This window comes from Panthera onca, chromosome B1, assembly GCF_046562875.1.
Source record: "Panthera onca isolate mPanOnc1 chromosome B1, mPanOnc1 haplotype 2, whole genome shotgun sequence".
Taxonomy (NCBI): domain Eukaryota; kingdom Metazoa; phylum Chordata; class Mammalia; order Carnivora; family Felidae; genus Panthera; species Panthera onca.
This window is the reverse complement of record NC_138342.1, coordinates 4,424,426-4,440,002: the sequence shown is the minus strand read 5'-3', so window position 1 is coordinate 4,440,002 and position 15,577 is coordinate 4,424,426. Positions and strand designations below refer to the sequence as shown.

The 15,577-nt window shown below is 57.2% G+C and overlaps 1 protein-coding gene across 19 annotated transcripts in view; it reads left to right on the top strand.

Moving 5' to 3' along the window:
* The window catches only part of KIAA0232 (KIAA0232 ortholog), an 86,384-nt gene extending 75,585 nt beyond the window's left edge, over positions 1–10,799 (top strand). For 16 of the 19 annotated variants that reach the window (XM_078446292.2, XM_078446286.2, XM_078446290.2 and 13 more), the window contains 3 exons: positions 1,276–1,384; positions 6,227–6,324; positions 8,292–10,799. In XM_078446292.2, the coding sequence (XP_078302418.2) occupies positions 1,276–1,384; positions 6,227–6,324; positions 8,292–8,471 (387 nt within the window). In that variant the 3' untranslated portion in view covers positions 8,472–10,799. The other 3 variants (XM_078446297.2, XM_078446291.2, XR_013555346.2) reach the window with 3 other exon arrangements.
* Positions 10,800–15,577: the final 4,778 nt, after the last annotated feature.

The window sequence follows — 15,577 nt, the reverse complement described above, 5'->3', positions numbered from 1 at the left end:
GGGAGAACTTAGTGAAGGTTCGCTGGCCTCGCTGGGTTCTTCAGTTTCTCATTTAAGAGTGTTTCCGCGAGGTTAAGCGAAAAATGAGACTTGGCGGTGTTTCCTGTTAGTTAAATAATAAAAAATCCATTATTGAATCAAAAAGTCTTAGACCCATAAAACAACTTATGTGTAAGAGAGTAACAGAATCCTGTCAGGATTGATGGTCACTGGTTGCTAAAATAGCTCAGGTTTCAACCTTGAACACATAATAACAAAACGTTCTCTAAAACACTAAAGACGCGTGCAGTATTCACAGTCCTTTATTTGGATTTAGTTTCACCGTCCTCTGGTCTCAGCAAAGCAGATGCTTGAGTTACAAAGACGTTTAGGTTGGTAACTCTGCCTGTACCATTTCTTTCTGTCCCGCATCGTCTTCGACTCCCTCCTGCCTGTGCACGTGAAGAGGAGGGTCCTCCCTTTTCTCCAGAGCACTGCACACCAGTGGAGACTTGGGACCGCCCTGTTACTTCTCTGCATTTCCAAAATAGAGAAATTTGCCTTACCTGGGGATGTTTATGGGGAATATTCTGCCTCGTAAGAGTTTTTGTTGTGTCTCTAAAAAGATTTTCATTCCACTTCCAATATAAATGCTTCTTAAGAAAAACTTCTTTTATGTGCTACGGACACTTTGGCTTTTCAAATTCACCTTGTTGGGGCGCTTGGGTTCAAGACCCACAATGGGTGTAGAGATTACTTAAAAATAGAATCTTTAAAGTAAATAAATTCACCTTGTCTAGAATAGTATTAAAAACACAAAAACAAATAATTGTCAGTTTGGGGTGTCTGGGTGGCTCAAGTCGTATAAGCGTCCAACTCTTGATCTCAGCTCAGGTCTCGATCTCAGGGTCGTGAGTTCAGGCTCCACATTGTGCTCTGTGCTGGGCATGAAGCCTACTTTAAATTTTTTTTTTTTTTTAACATTTATTTATTTTTGAGAGAGAGAGAGAGACAGAGACAGAGCATGAACGGGGGAGGGTCAGAGAGAGGGAGACACAGAATCTGAAACAGGCTCCAGGCTCTGAGCTGTGAGCACAGAGCCCGACGCGGGGCTCGAACTCATGGAGCGAGAGATCATGACCTGAGCTGAAGTCAGACGCATGAAGGCTACTTCAAAAAAAAAATAGTCATCATTTAAAAACCCTGGATTTATAGTTCATAGTTAATAATGCTTGAATTTTCTCTTTTATCCTGAAAGCTTGTAAACTTTTTTCTGTGTTCGTTTAACCTCAACAGTTTCCTGTATTGAACACTGATGTTCAAGGAGTGAATAGAAGTCAAGAAAAACAGACTTGGTGGGAAAAAGCCTTGTACTCTCCTCTTTTTCCTGCGTCAGAGTGTGAAGGTAGGTCATTGATTCTTTCGTTCAGATTTCTAATTCGTTACGAGCAATTCTTCCACTATGAGTATCAGTCCAGAAAACATTTACCAAGAGGCTTTCGTGTAGCCAGCGTTTGTGAGACACTGGAGACACAGAGATGAGAACTACATCCTGCCCTTAGCTTGATGTGGGGAAAGGCCTTCGGATACCTAAAAGCAGGACCGACCTTTGACCGCATCTGGGCAGGATCCCAGTGAATCGTGGGGCAGAAATCATCAGCTATGGGGGGGATCTTCAGGAAGACGCCCAGATGGGGAAGCCGGGCAAGGGCAGAGCCCGTGAAAGAGAACAGCCTGTACTGGGGCAAGAGGATCTCTGGCAGGTGGAGGGAACAGGGACCCAGCTGGGTTGTAAGCTGAGGCTGGAGAGGCAGACAGGGAAGGAGCCCATCGGGAGGTTTGGGAGCTCTGCCGAATTAGGTCAGGTTTAACCTGCAGGAAGGGAAGGTTGTTTAAAAGATTGCGAATTGGAGGGTATCTCGGCAGAGGTGTGTTTTATTATTTAAAAAAATTTTTTTTTGATTTATTAATTTTGAGGGAGTGGGGGAGGGACGCAGAGAAAGAGAGACCCAAGCAGGCTCCGCACCGTCAGCACGGAGCCCGATGCACGGCTTGAACTCACAAAACCGTGAGATCATGGGCTGAGCCGAAACCGAGAGTCTGCCACTTAACCGAGTGAGTCCCCCAGGTGCCCCCAGGTGTGTGTTTTACAACAATTCTATCAGAGCGGAGAGGGAATTGAGGAGCAGTTGAAAAGCCGAAGGTACCGACTGGGGCTCTAGGCTCCTGCAGGGGTCTGCGAGTGACGGGGTCCGTGCCTGGCCTCGGGCGCTGCTGGGGGAGTAGATGCGGGAGCGGCGAGGAGAGGTTTCGGAGAGGAGGCCGGGGCTCGCTGAAGTGAGTCTGTGAGGGCTGAGTAGCAGGGTGGGGCCGGAGGGGGCTGGCGGTGGGGGACGTGGGGCAGCAGCACATTTGGTCTGTGGGCCTCTCGGGTGAGCATGCCCGGAAGCTGTAGAAAGCCCTGACCTGAAGTCCGGGGCGAGGTGAGGACTGTGAAGGCCAGGGGCTCGCTCCAGGGGGTGGGCGAGGCAGACTCCGGGCCCCTGTGTCGGGGGCCCCTGTCGGCTGCAGCGTCTGGTCTCCCCTGTTAGAGCTGGAAGGAGCACGCGCACCGTCTGTTAGCATTTATACGTCCGCGGGTCTGTCACGTCTCCGGTTGTTTTGTAACGAACGCGGAGCCAGCGACACCCCTCACTGGCCACCAGGCCTCGCGCACTCCGGCGCTCGGAACGCCTGCGCTGGCCTCCCTTTGCAGCTCGGCCTCTCCGCCCGGGCGGGAGGCGGGAGGCGGGAGGCGGGAGGCGGGGTGGTTGCTTCTCTCTATTCTGTGAGCCCCAGATCGCCTCCCCCGAAGCTCGCCTCCCTCCTTGCCAGAGGCTCGCTGGGTCCCAAAGTGTCGGGCGAGGGCTTCAGCTTCAGCAGCCTTGTTTACCTAACCGCATTTATTAAAGGCCTGTTGCCTTAGCATCAGCTAACATCTGGGTCCCCTTTTATTATTTACCAGGTGCTCTTGATCTTTTCTGTACATAGGCCCCACAATAGCCTTGTGAGATGTCAGCCGAAGTTTTCAGATGAGGAAGCTCTAAGATTCAGGTTTGGTACTTTGTCCGAATCATGCATATTAGCCATCGAGCTCAGGCTTGCGTCCAGGCTGTCTTCCTGTGGTCCAGAGGCTTCGTTCTCTGTAGTAGCTGTCTGTACTCGGTGCCCAGGGGGGCACCGGGGTGATGGGAGCACAAATCTGGCCTTGGCGTATGTCCATCGTGCTGCACCGGGTGAGTGTTAAGTCAGAGACGAGTTAACAGGAATACAGGTAAGGGAGGCTGAGTGCCCAGAGTAGGGCAGCGAGAGGACCACCCAGAAAGTGCCAGAGGGAGAGAGGGATGTGGCAGCAGGCAGGGCCAGGGGTCTAGGAAGACCAATCCCTGTGGGAGTTAGCGTGATTTTCAGACACTGAGTTCGTGCTTTTGTTAGTGTGTCAAGGGCCGTCTGCACAGCCTTAGTCTAGTTTCGTGTGTTAGTAAGGAGTCCGTCCCGACTCTCAGCTGTGGGTCCTTGGTGACCAGTACAGTCCCAGGTAGGTGCCGTAAGCGATGGTCAGTGCGTGACGCTTTTTTAATTGTGAGGTGGCAAATACAGAAATTCTCAGTGGATGAGGAACGTTCACCAGGCTTTTGAACGACCTTCCACTCACAACTGCATTAAATCCCTGCACAGTTGCCTTGTGCTGATGGTGGCGCCACAGCCGCCTTCTGTCGGCCTGTGGGGGTGGGGGCGGGGGCGTGCGGTCTCAGGAGCGGGTCAGCCAGAAAACCAGGCAGCCTCCGCCTTCCCCTCTGCCCCTGAAGCTTCCAGCGTGGCTGATGATTGATAACGAGCGTGTGCTGCTCTAAGGGGCTGACCTGGAAGCTTTCGGCCTCGCTGGGAAGCAGCGGGGGCCGTGCCCTTTGACAGTAGGGCAGCACCATGTGCCCTGTGGCGGGGGCGCCCGTCTGGCCTGGAGGCCCACGCCCCGCACCCTGCCTCCTGCCGGCCTTGCCGTGCATTCGCACGCGCGGCCACGCGGCAAGCATGTCTTACGTGCCCTCGTGCCGGGCACTGGGAACGCAGAGGCAGACGGCCCTCCTTCCTGCTCTCCTGATTGCGGGGATGTCTGTGCAGAGACCGGAGAGGGCAGGGACACGAGCCGTGTGACGGTTGGGGCTACCTGCGGGGAGAGGTGCCCCGTGAGAAGCCCTGGCTGGTGCGGGAGCTGGATGCATTCGGCATAGCCTGGGGGGCCCGGCCAAGGGGGAACCGTGTGAGGGTGCGGTGGGGGACGGGGTCGGCCAGAAGCAAGGAGCCGGAGCACCGGGGCCCTGCACACTCTGCCCTGACAGGTCTTCCCGGATGGGGGTCTCTAGAGCTCTCCCACACTGGAGTTGAGATGTTTGGAAGGCTCATTGTAAGTGTGGGTATTATTTAGTCTTAACAGAGAAGGCCGTGCGGGGACCCCGTGGGGACAAAACGGGGCTGGACTCCAGTGCTTCCATTGCCAGACCTTTGGGCCGTGACCGGGCCTTCTGTGTCTCCATCGTTTGTACAAGGAGGCTGCAGATCGTGCCTCCCTGAGGGGATACTTAAGAGGAGCGGCGCGCATGGCCTGGGACTGGTGCGTGGTCCTGGCCTAGAACGTGGGGACCGTCCACATGAGGATCGTGAGGAACGTCGTCCGCACTCAGCACAGACTCCTTTTGGACGTACAGAATTCCTAAAGCAGGACGGGAAGGATCGCGGTGGGGTTGGGTGCAGCTGTCTGGGCGCGTCTCCTAGTCCAGGAACTAGTCACCTTCCCTCATACGCTCGCTCACCTGGTTCACGTGGTAACGAACTGGGTGGGGCGTGGGGACCTCGAGAACTTGGTCAGGTGACTGCCCAGAAGGGATGAGTAAGCCGGGGTCTGGGTTCATAGCAGCGGTAGAAGGGGTCGCTGAGTGCCGGGGCCACATTTGGGGCTGCACACGCGTCGTCTCTTTACCTTGCACAGCACCGCGTGAGGGCGAGGGGGGACCCCGTGTCAGAGATGCGGGAGCTGGGGCTCAAAAGAGGGACAGTGATCTGCCGTGTTCCGTCACAGGTGTGTGGCAGAACGGGAGATCCGCTGTGACGTCCGTCTAGTCCCAGAGCCCGAGCTGGTAATTTCGAGGTCCTGAGACAGCGGAGAGAGCTAGAGGTCATGGGGAGCGTGGTGAGGCTGGTGCGGCCTCGGTGAAAGGCCGTCCCTTGGGCACAGTGGTCCTGGGGCGCCGACCCTGTCGTCCCTGGTCTCACGCATGGGGAGCGCGCCATCCCTTTGAACGCCCCGTAGCTGGACCGCAGGCGGCGGGAGACGGATGCTCGGTTGGGGGCATTAGGGGACTTGGACACAGGGATTCAGAGCCAGGGTCTGTGTCAGGCCGGCACTGTGTCTGTGCAGGGGTGCGGGGGCTGGTCTAGACGAAGACAGGAGGGCGTCAGAACCACCCGGGGGGGTTTGTCACAGCTGCTGCCTGGACCCTGGCCCAGCGCGCGGCTCAGTCGGGGTTTCACGTGGGGCCTGGGCAGACTCTGCTTAAAGCTCCAGCGTTGAGAAGCTTTGCGCTGGACGATTGCTGATTCCTTCTAATCGTAGCCTCCAGATCCATCCCCTTCTGGGGGCCGCGTACCTACCCAAACCACTAGCCGCCTTGCCCTTCCCTGTTGTCCAGATACCGTAACGGTGTCCTTCAGCGTGGTGTGGACTCGGGGGGAGCAAACGAGGCTGCCGCTCTCTCTCGTCACTTCCTCCTGTCTGTCTGCTTGTCATGTGACCACGCACGGTATATCGTCGGTGTCCCTTCCCGCTCCATACGCTCTGGAGAGCTTGGCCTTGTTGGTCTTCGTCCTGTGTTCCCAGGGCCTGTCACATTACGGGTGCGAGTATTTGCTGGACGGGTGTCTCACGGTGGGATGACAGGCGTGTGTGTTATGCCAGCCTGTTTTTCAAAAACTCGGTAAACAGTTCATCAGAATTTCTAAACGGGCGTGGCGGTTTGCTCGTGCACACCTGGCTGGCCAGTGGTGACCGTGTCTGCTTTTAGTGACGACTCCAACTCGCCGAAGGGCTGGTAGGCCTAACTGATCTGACTTGTCAGCAAAAAATGACACAGGAATGTATGTTTCATAACCATGTCTTAATGAAATTTCCCCCCCTCTCCCTCTTTTCCCTTCTCCATTCAAAATGATTAAGAATGTTATACAAATGCCAAGGGAGAGAATGGTATAGAAGAGTGTCCAGATGGTAAAGACATGCCCAGTAACGAAGAGCGTCCATTAGATTTTAATAGGGTAAGTGGACTGTCCTCCTTACTAACTTACTAACGGCCACACACACCCCCCACCCCACCCCCCTCTCTGCCACTCAGGCTACAGCCTGAGAGCCCTGGGAGCTCCCGCCCGCCTGCCCACTGTCCCGGGTCACCCAGCTCTGTGGGTGTGACCTTCTTCCTCCCCGTGGCCCTCAGCCCACGTCTGCATCGCCTCCCTCCTCGTCTGCTTACCTCCAAGGCTTCCCACAGCCTCTCCCTCGCTCCCCCGGCCTGTCCTTCCCAGCGCCGCCCCGGGCATTTCTGCCCACCAGTTGGACCTGTCGCTCCCCAACGAGCCCTTGGGTGGCCCCACTGCAGAGCCCTCGAGCTGGGCTCCGTGGCCGGACTCCGCCTTCCTGTCCCCTCCACACGCCCGGTGTGGCGCTCTGGTCTCAGGCCCCGGCACCGGGCCGCGTCGGGTTTCTACGAGCTCCCGGCAGGCAGGCCGATGAACCGAAGGAAACGTGTCTGTCTTCTCTGTGTCAGCTCAGGTCCTGCGAGGACTTTCCCCCAAATCACCCACAGGCCTGTGGGCCTCCCCCCACCAGTCTGTCCCACCTCAGCGAATGGCGCCCTGCCGCACCCAAGCTCAGCCGCCGCTGTCCGGCCTCTGTCACCTGCACACGCCGTCCCGCCCCACCCGTCAGCTGTTGCACCTCTTTCTGCCTCGTCTCCCGTGCCCCGTCCGGGTCGGGTGTCCCCTCGCTGGCCCTCACGATGCCCGACCGGTGCCGCCACTGTGCTGTTCCGCACAGACTGGGGACCGCGTGTCTGGCCGCAAGTGCAGGCCTGAGCCGTAGCCTCTGCTGGGACTCTGCGACTCACGCTCCTAACCACGGTGACCTCTTGTCACTGCGCTCTGCCCTCGCGTGCCTCTGGCCTCGCACCCTCCCTTCTCCCTCCTTCCGCGCAGCTGTCTTTCTGCTTCCGCCTCAGGGGCCCAACCAGGGGTGGCGCTGCCCAACTGGAAATGGGGGTGTCATAAGTATGACCGGGGGGCTGCTAGTTCCCGTGGCCCGGGGGAGGGGGTGCCGCTGGTTGCCGTGATGGGGCGAACTGGTTGCTATGGGGGTGGGGACGTTGCTAATTAAGGTGACCCAGGCGGTGCTGCTGGTCGCTTGAAGTGGCCGGTGGGGGTGGCACGTTGCTGGCTACTGTGGGGGGAGGGAAGGAGGCCTTGGTAGTCGCCTCGGGGGTCGGGGACCATCGCTAGTTGCTGTGGAGGGAGGGTGCTGTTGCTATCACTCTGCCTGAGTTGGGGGTGGGCACTGGTCGTTCCTGTGACTAGGGAAGGGCTGCCATTTGCATTTAGTGTCCTGGGGGACAGAGGTGCTGACCACCTGGTGTGGGGGGGGGGGTGGGGGACAGTCCCACACGACGGGGTTTGTAGGACTGCAGGTCTGAGGCCAGGCTCCCGGACAACCTCTGGCTCTTACTCCTACGGGGCTCACTTTTCCACCTTCAGGTGAGGACTCTTTGGAAGAGCTCTTTCCCTGCCCACCTGTCTGGAGCGTGTGTGTGTGTGTGTCCTTTCTCCCCTTCCCCTTTGGCCACGTCGCCTGGTTTGCACCGCAGCGTGTGGTTGCGTTGGTTGGTCTGCTTGCTGGGGGCTCTCCCCATGTGGCAGGGAGACACGGCAGGGCGGGGGTCCCCGCGCCCAGCCTCGTCCCCACCCGTGGTCGGCACTTAGACTGCTGTTTCCGGGCAGCCCTGACATACAGAACGTTTTGTCCCGGGGACCGAACATACCGAGTTAGGGTTCTGGACGCCTTACGGATCAGGAAGGAGAGGTGGTTTTGCTTTGAAGCAGCAAAACTTCATGGTGTGTGTAACTCTCCCGAGAAAACCATGGACTTGTTACTTGATCTCTGTGTCAAGAGTATTTCGCGTAGCCCTTGTGAAAAAAACCTGGCTTTTGATCTGTTGAAACTGTTCCTTTCATCGCAGGTGTCTTCTGTTTATGAAGCAAGGTGTGCAGGAGAGAGAAATGCCAGAGCAAAACCCAACGGCTTCCACAGAAAGATCTCCTCCAGCGCCAGCTCCGGCTCGGAAGGCTCCGGCTCGGACGGTGGGGGCGAGTGGGCGGACCCTGGCGAAGAGGAGCTCTTTTCTCGAACTCATCTCTAAACCTGCAGCGTAGTGCAAATTAATTTTTGAAAACGATCTGTGATGGCAAATTACCCTTTTGTGAGGCCTGTTAATCTAAAACAACAACTTAGGGTTCTTCTTCAATTAACTGATTCAGATCAGTAATTATCTTTCTCTTCTTGCTTATTTTAGAGTTGAGGACAGCTATCCTGTTGAACATTTTTTTTTTTTTTTTCCTCCAAGCTGTTAAATTCTTGGCTATTTGAAATAGACTAGATTGTGTTGTCAAATCCAGAATGGGTGTGCATGTGCTTGTCTAGGAGTAGCCCTGCGTTCCGCACCTTGACTGCAGCTACTGTCCTGCTGGCTGCAGCCCGGTCACTGTTACCTTAGCACCGCGGTGTCCACAACCACTTCCGCTCTCCAGAGACTTGAGCTTTGGGACCTTTAGGCTTTGTTCTCTAAGAACTGGGACATAGACACCTTCCCCTGCAATGGATCGGTGCCTTCCTGAAGGCAGGAGGGAAGCATGAGTGACTCATCCACGGTCTTCATTCAGTCAGATCTCATGTACATTTGAAGTAGGAACCGCAAGGGTGTGCTTTTAGAGACTTACACGATACTGTGTTTTCTATCTTAGGATTTTCCCCCTCGAGTATCATGGAAGATACTATGGTGTGTGATTTCTTGCTAGCTGAAGGAGCCAAGGCTTCGGGGTGTCGGGTAGCGTACGAGGCCCAGCGGGGTAAAGAGCGTACCCCCAGCCCGTTCTTACGTTGCAGTTACGTTTACGCCAAAACACCCCTCCCGGGTTGTTTGTGGTTTGGATCTTAGTTGCAAATTATGATTTGCTGGTGACCTCCGTTGACTCGAAGCCTCCAGAACTCTAAATGATAAACGTTTGACGTGCAGTAAAGGCCACCTCGTCACCCCGAAGAAACCTCGGCTGCTGCAGCTAGCTCCTGTTGTGGCTGTGATTTTAGTAGAGCTTAGATCTCATTTTGTGTTTGAGAGAATGTTCTGGGCAAGTTCTGTGTGGTGGGTTGGGGGCGGGGGGGAGTAACAGTTTCTCCCATACCTGTGCGATTGCTTCATGGGACTCGCTTTCCGCTCTCGTGGGGACCCAGGGGTCAGTCCGTCTCACACCAGTCCCGTCCACTCATGATGGCCACTTCCTCGCGCTTTCACGCCGCCGGGCAGCAGGTGAAGCTGGGAGGAGCGGTGTTTGTAAAACCAGATTGCGTTTCCTTTTAAACTAACTCCTTACGAAAAAGACAAAACAAAACAACCTAATTTGTAGCATCAGTTTAGCACGTCTGTATCGTCAGGAATGGCAGAAAAGCGTGACACAGACGAGACCGCGTCACCACTGCCCTTGGCAGGCAGCACGCGCGTGCGGTGACCGGCTGGGGGCGAAGTGGCCGAGGAATCCCTGATGTGCTTCGAGCACTGGGTGGTGTTGCCCTTCTCGTCGTCGATGACACGGGCGAGCGACCCCGAGGCTGTGGGGTCGTCCCGGTTGTGTGTGTCGTCGCTGTGAGAGACCTGATGGACGGTTGGCTCGGATCTCGCCACACGGCAGGGTTTGTTTTTATACAGCACATCTTTTGACACTTTAAAGTGGGTGTGTGTGCGTGTGTGTGCGTGTGCGCGCGCGTGTGTAAGGTTTACGTTGCTGTTATTTATTTACAGACTTTATAAGGTTTTATGTATTTTTCTTTCTTCCGGAGCTTCCTAAAAAGTGATTAGCATCTGCACTGAAATACAATTTAACAGCAAAGGCAAAAAAGAATTGGAAGTTGTAAATTCCTAAAATCACTACGGTGACGATCATTCTAGAAATCGTTGCTTAATGTAGCAGAGACCAAATAAATATATTTCAGACACAACCTTTAGCTCAGTTGATTTCGGACAGCTGCTTTTTATCCAGACAGGGCTCCAGGTGGCAAAGGTGCCGACTTCCCTTCGCACCGGTAGGAAGACCCTGCATCTTCCACGTGGGGGGGGCGGGGGGGGGGGATGGGGTTGGATTATAAGTGGGCAGGGGGATTAACAGATTATGTATTTATTTGTTTTCATAGCTAAGTGGCTGAAGCCTGGAGGCTTTCAGCAGCAGAGTTGAAAGTGTGGTTTTTAGTTTTGTGAATGGATGATCACAAAGAAAAAGCATTTTTTAAAAAGTTGGCACAACGCTGAAACGCACTGTGGTATGAAGCGCGTTGCGTACCCGTAGCACTGAAGTACCCGTTTTCCATTCCTGGGCCGAGATTGTTTCCCGTGGTTGTATTGTTCTGATTTCACGTACACCAGAGTAACTGATTTTTTGTTTTCTTGTGGAGTTAACACCGAATAAAAAATTTGAAACACGCTTGGCTGTCTTCATTTATCACAGCGAACGGCCGCGGCCTGTCTCAGCTCCGTGCGGCGGGAGGTGGCAGGTGGCAAGTGGCCCGTTCACCTCGTGCAGAGGAAGCTGACTCAGCTCTTACGGGCCTCGCTCAGAGTGTTGGCCTGCTGCTTTGCTGCGGAGGGCGGGGGGTGGTCTGCTGAGAAATGGGTCCATCCCTCCCCCCCCCACCCCACCCCCGTCCCCCCCAACTACTCCCTGAATCTAGCACAGAACACGGATTTCTGTCTGTAGCTGTAGACAAAACTTCGTCTTTTTGTTCCGGGGGGAGGGGGCGGGGCGGGGAGTACATATAAACGTCGATGTTTATCGTAGAAAAAGAAATCAGTGTATTTTTAAAAGTATAAGGGAAAACTCTACTTCCGTCGCCGTGAGATGGTCGCTGCTAACATTTCTGCAAAACACTTTTCTCGACGGCTGAACGTATATTTGAACATACAGAGAGAAGCTTACAGCACAAGGTGGAAGCACACTGCCCCGTGACGTGGGAAATAGGCGTTTACTCCGATGTCTTCTCGTGGCAGGAATTGTAGACCTGGTTAACTTTTCACAGCTGCGTTATTCCAGCCTGTAGATACAACACTTTCCTCATCGCTCAGCATTTAAGAACGTTCCTTTTATGTGCATTGTCTTTAATCTGGGGCGGAGGAGAATCATTTAAATTTTGTTTCATCCATTCTTTTTATGGTTTCTGAGATGTGTAGGCATGTTTTTTAAATGCTTTCCTCACCTTTAAAAGAGTATAAAAATACGCTTCTGTGTAGAATCAATTTATGTAGAATCAATTTTTTTTTTTTTTTTTCCCTTAAGTAAGCTTCACGCCCCGTGGTGGAGCTTGAACTCACGACCTGGACGGAGATCAAGAGTCGTGTGCTCTACCGACTGGCCCAGCCAGGCGCCCCTGGAGAGTTGATCCTTGAAGCGTGTGTATTTTATACCAGGAGCGAGGCTTAAGGATTCAGCCTCATTTTTTACCAGCTAGTTGGACGGCTGCCCCAACTCCTTTTGTTACAAAGCCCCTATCCCGTGGCCCCCCCCCCCACCACCCTGCGCCCCATATCTGAAGTGACCCCTGGATAAGGGCCCTCTTAATGTGGAAACCTAGGTCCAACTGCTGGCTGTGTGACATTGGGTAAACTGATGCAAGTCAAATGCTTACAACGGGGTCTCCTGCCTAACAGTCAGTGTTAGCTTCTGACTGACCGGTCGCTGGGATTCAGGAGACCTCCAGGATCCACCTCTTTATTTATTTATTTTTAAGTTTTCAAAATTTATTTTGAGAGAGAAAGTGAGCAGGGGGAGGGGCAGAGAGGGAGAGAGAGAATCCCAAGCAGGCTCCGCACCGTCAGCGTGAAGCCCGACGCGGGACTCGAACTCCCAAACCGTGAGATCGCGACCTGAGCCGAAACGAGGAGTCAGGCGCTTAACCGACTGAGCCCCCCCCCCCAGGCGCCCTCAGGATCTGTCTACCTTAATCATGACTGCAGGGGTGTGACCTGAGCCCTCACCGGTAGAGCGGCAGTGCCCACTCGGGCGGGGAGGTGGCGCGGACAGCGAGCTCCCCGGAAGTGCCCGAGGCAGGACTGGAGGATGTTAGCGCAGCAGGGAGGTCCCCTGTGCAGGTGCGCGGATCGTCCCCGGAAGCTGCGCCCCGTGGCCCGCTTACTCGCTTCCCGGGTGCCCGCACCTGCCAGCGTGGGGTGGGGGTGCAGGGCTGGGCCTCTGCTCCTCGCACGACCACCCGGAGCTTGGGCTCTGTCCCCGGGATTGTGACATCACAGCCAAGTGCTGCTCATGCCAAGGGCGTAAAGCCCTCCCTCAAAGTCCGCCAAGCGTTCAGCCGCTGCTCTTGTGATTGATGCTGCTGCTCCTGTCACCGCAGACGCCACCCCCGGCAGAGTCTGGGCACGTGGGTAAGTGGCCGTGCAGCGCCCGGTGGCCTGTGTCTGCACAGCAGTCCAGGAACGGAAAGAAGGGCCCAGCCGGCGGGTGGATGGCATCACGGGCGGGCTCTGTTGCGGGCACAGGGGCCGGGGAGGGAGCTGCCGCGTCACAGCCGCCCCCAGCTTCCCGCCACCCGCCTCGCGTCACTGGTGTGGGAGAGACGCGGTCAGGAGCGGTCGCCCCACCCGACTGAGCGAGCGGTGACTGGCGAGGATGCCACCGCCTCACACCGGGACGGCGTCCGCCTGCCTGTGGCCTTCTTCCAGGTGTCCTGCCCTGTTAACCCCGCGAGGTGGGTGCGTTTGCCCCGTGTTACAGGCGGCAAAACCGAGGCACTCGCTAAGGTCTGGCACCCGCTGAAAGGTGGAGCCAAGATTCGAACTGCGTGTAAGTGGCGACCATAACCGCGCGTCCCGTGGAGTCGGTTGTAAAGAGGAACTGGCACAGCCGGGCAGCGAGGACACAGTCCGCGAGGCGCGGTTCTGGGGCGGCCGCCCGGGAGGCTGTCGCACCCCGTCGGTACCTCTCGGAAGGAGCTCCCGTCCCCAGGCGGCCCCTTCCTTCCCCTGCTGCATCGACGGCGGGGGGAGCAAAGCCCCGGCCTCAGGGGTGAGGTCCCACTGTCCCCCCTGCTCCGGGTGGTGTCCGGGCCGGGGGGCCCGTCAGAGCAGAGTCTGGGGTGAAGGGGCAGGCACGTGGGCGGCTGCAGCTGAGACGCGGGGCCACTTCGTGGCACGGTCCGGGGAGATCCATCTCCGCAGGCTTCTGTCCGGCTCCGCACACACCCCTGTGTCGTGGGCCAGTCAGCCCCACTTCCCCCGCCGACCCCCGGGCTCCTGCTCTGACCCGACCCCTGCCTCAGCCAGAGCACGTCCCCGGCGTCCGGGCCCTTCCCAGCCATCCAGGCCCGTGCCGTGCCGAGCTTGCAGTCTGCCGCAGGGTCTGGGGCCCGGGGCCCGCCTTCCCGCCCCTGTGGCCGCCCCTCCTCCACTGCCCCAGCCCCTCCTCAGACCCCCAGGCGGAGGGGAGACCCCCCCGTGGGAACCTGACCCACCGCGGGCCGGGCCTGGCCTGGTGGGGGAGCCTGAGGCCGCTGGCCCAGCCAGGGGACGGCTTCTTCCTTTGCTGCCTTCTCCCTTTGCTGAAGAGGAAAGGGCATTGAAGGAGGCCTGGCCCCGGTGCCCTAAACCCCAGGCTCCACCCCACGGCTCCCCGGGGGTCATCGAGGGCCTCGCCAAGTCCTGACCCCCTTCCGGGCTTGACTCCGGCTCCTCTCACAGGCCAGGGGCCCCAACTCCTGCTGGTCACAAATGTCAACCGTGTCCACCGCATCCTCCTGCGAACCCACGCTGCCAGCCAGCGATGAAGGGCGGCCCGGTGCCCTGGCTCCCTGCTAGGCCACCTGACGCGCCTCCGCTCTCAGGCCTCGCTCCGGCCCAGTGATCACGGACTTGGGAAATGCTCAGAGACGTGCGGGACCCCCAACTGTCAGTGGCAGACCTGGCCCTTGGCTCCTCGCTGCCCTGCGCTCCTGATCTGGTCGCTACCCCCCCCCCCACCCCCCCACCTGCAAGGCCTCGATGCCCCACCCTGGGGAGCCTGCAGGCACCTGGCAGCCCCCTCCCGGCGCCCCCCCTGCCCTTCACCGCATAAGGGCCTCGACAGGATGCCGGTCTGGTGGTCCTGGGCTCCTCCCCACCACCCCCCTCCAGTGTGCCCAGACGCCCACCCCCCACCTGCACCGCCCCTTCCTGAGCAGGGGGGAGGGGGGAGGAAGTGGAGAGACGCTGATCTCTGGGTGACTTCCTCACGCTGAACCTGGGTCACCCCCACTCACATACGCTTCTCCCAAGCTTAGTGCCATCACGGGTGACATTGTTACCCGGACAAGGCTGGTGAGCCTTGGGGACCGCGAGTTGGGGTCTTTTGGGGGCCCGGGTGTCTTCATGTTGGCATTAAGCTGCTAATTGGGAGGAAACAGAGATCTCTGGCCTTGGTCTCAAATAGGGTTTGGAAACATTCATTTGTTCAACAGATCTGTATGAGGATCCTACTGTGCGCCAGGCCCTAAAGCTGGTGCCGGTAATACGTTTTATTTTTCTAAGTCCGTAAACCTCCTGCAGCCCTAGTTCTTTGGCGATGCAGGTCCTACAGCGTCCTCTCCATCTCTCCTACGTAACCTTCAGAGGGTCTCTCCAGCCCACCCGGGCCACGACCATTCCTAAAGGGGTTTGAGGGCAGGGGTGAGGACCCCTCCAAGTCCCGGAGCCCTCTACATCAGAAGGCTCTTCCTTATCTTACCCATGAATTTCCCTGCCTGGCAGCCCGTCTGGAGCCACGGGAAGTCCCGCGGTGAGGCTGGTGGTGAGGCCCAGCTCCGCCCTGACCGGCCGGGCGGCCTCGCCAAGGTCATGTGGCATCTCTGGGCAGGGCACGGGGAGGAGGGAGGCACGACCGCTGATTCTACACAGTCGGAGGGAGCGTGGCCCTTCCTCCAGAGTGAGTTACCCGTTTCATCTGGAGAGGCCCTGTCTCCGGCCATCACTGTCCAGATGGGCAGCTGACAGAGTGGTTTCCTTCTTGGCAGCGTCTGGCTTTCCGGCTTTGGCCACCGATCGTGGAAAGCAGGGGAAACCGCTGCTCGGGCACAGCCTCGCCTCCCTGGGCCCAGGAAACCGGATGGAGTGTGCAGCGAGGAGCCTCCACCCTCCCTTCCCAGGGCCAACCGCCTCCAGCCATTAGTCCTAACTCGAGCCATGTGGCCCTTGGCAAGCCGTTCACACTCTCCAGCCTC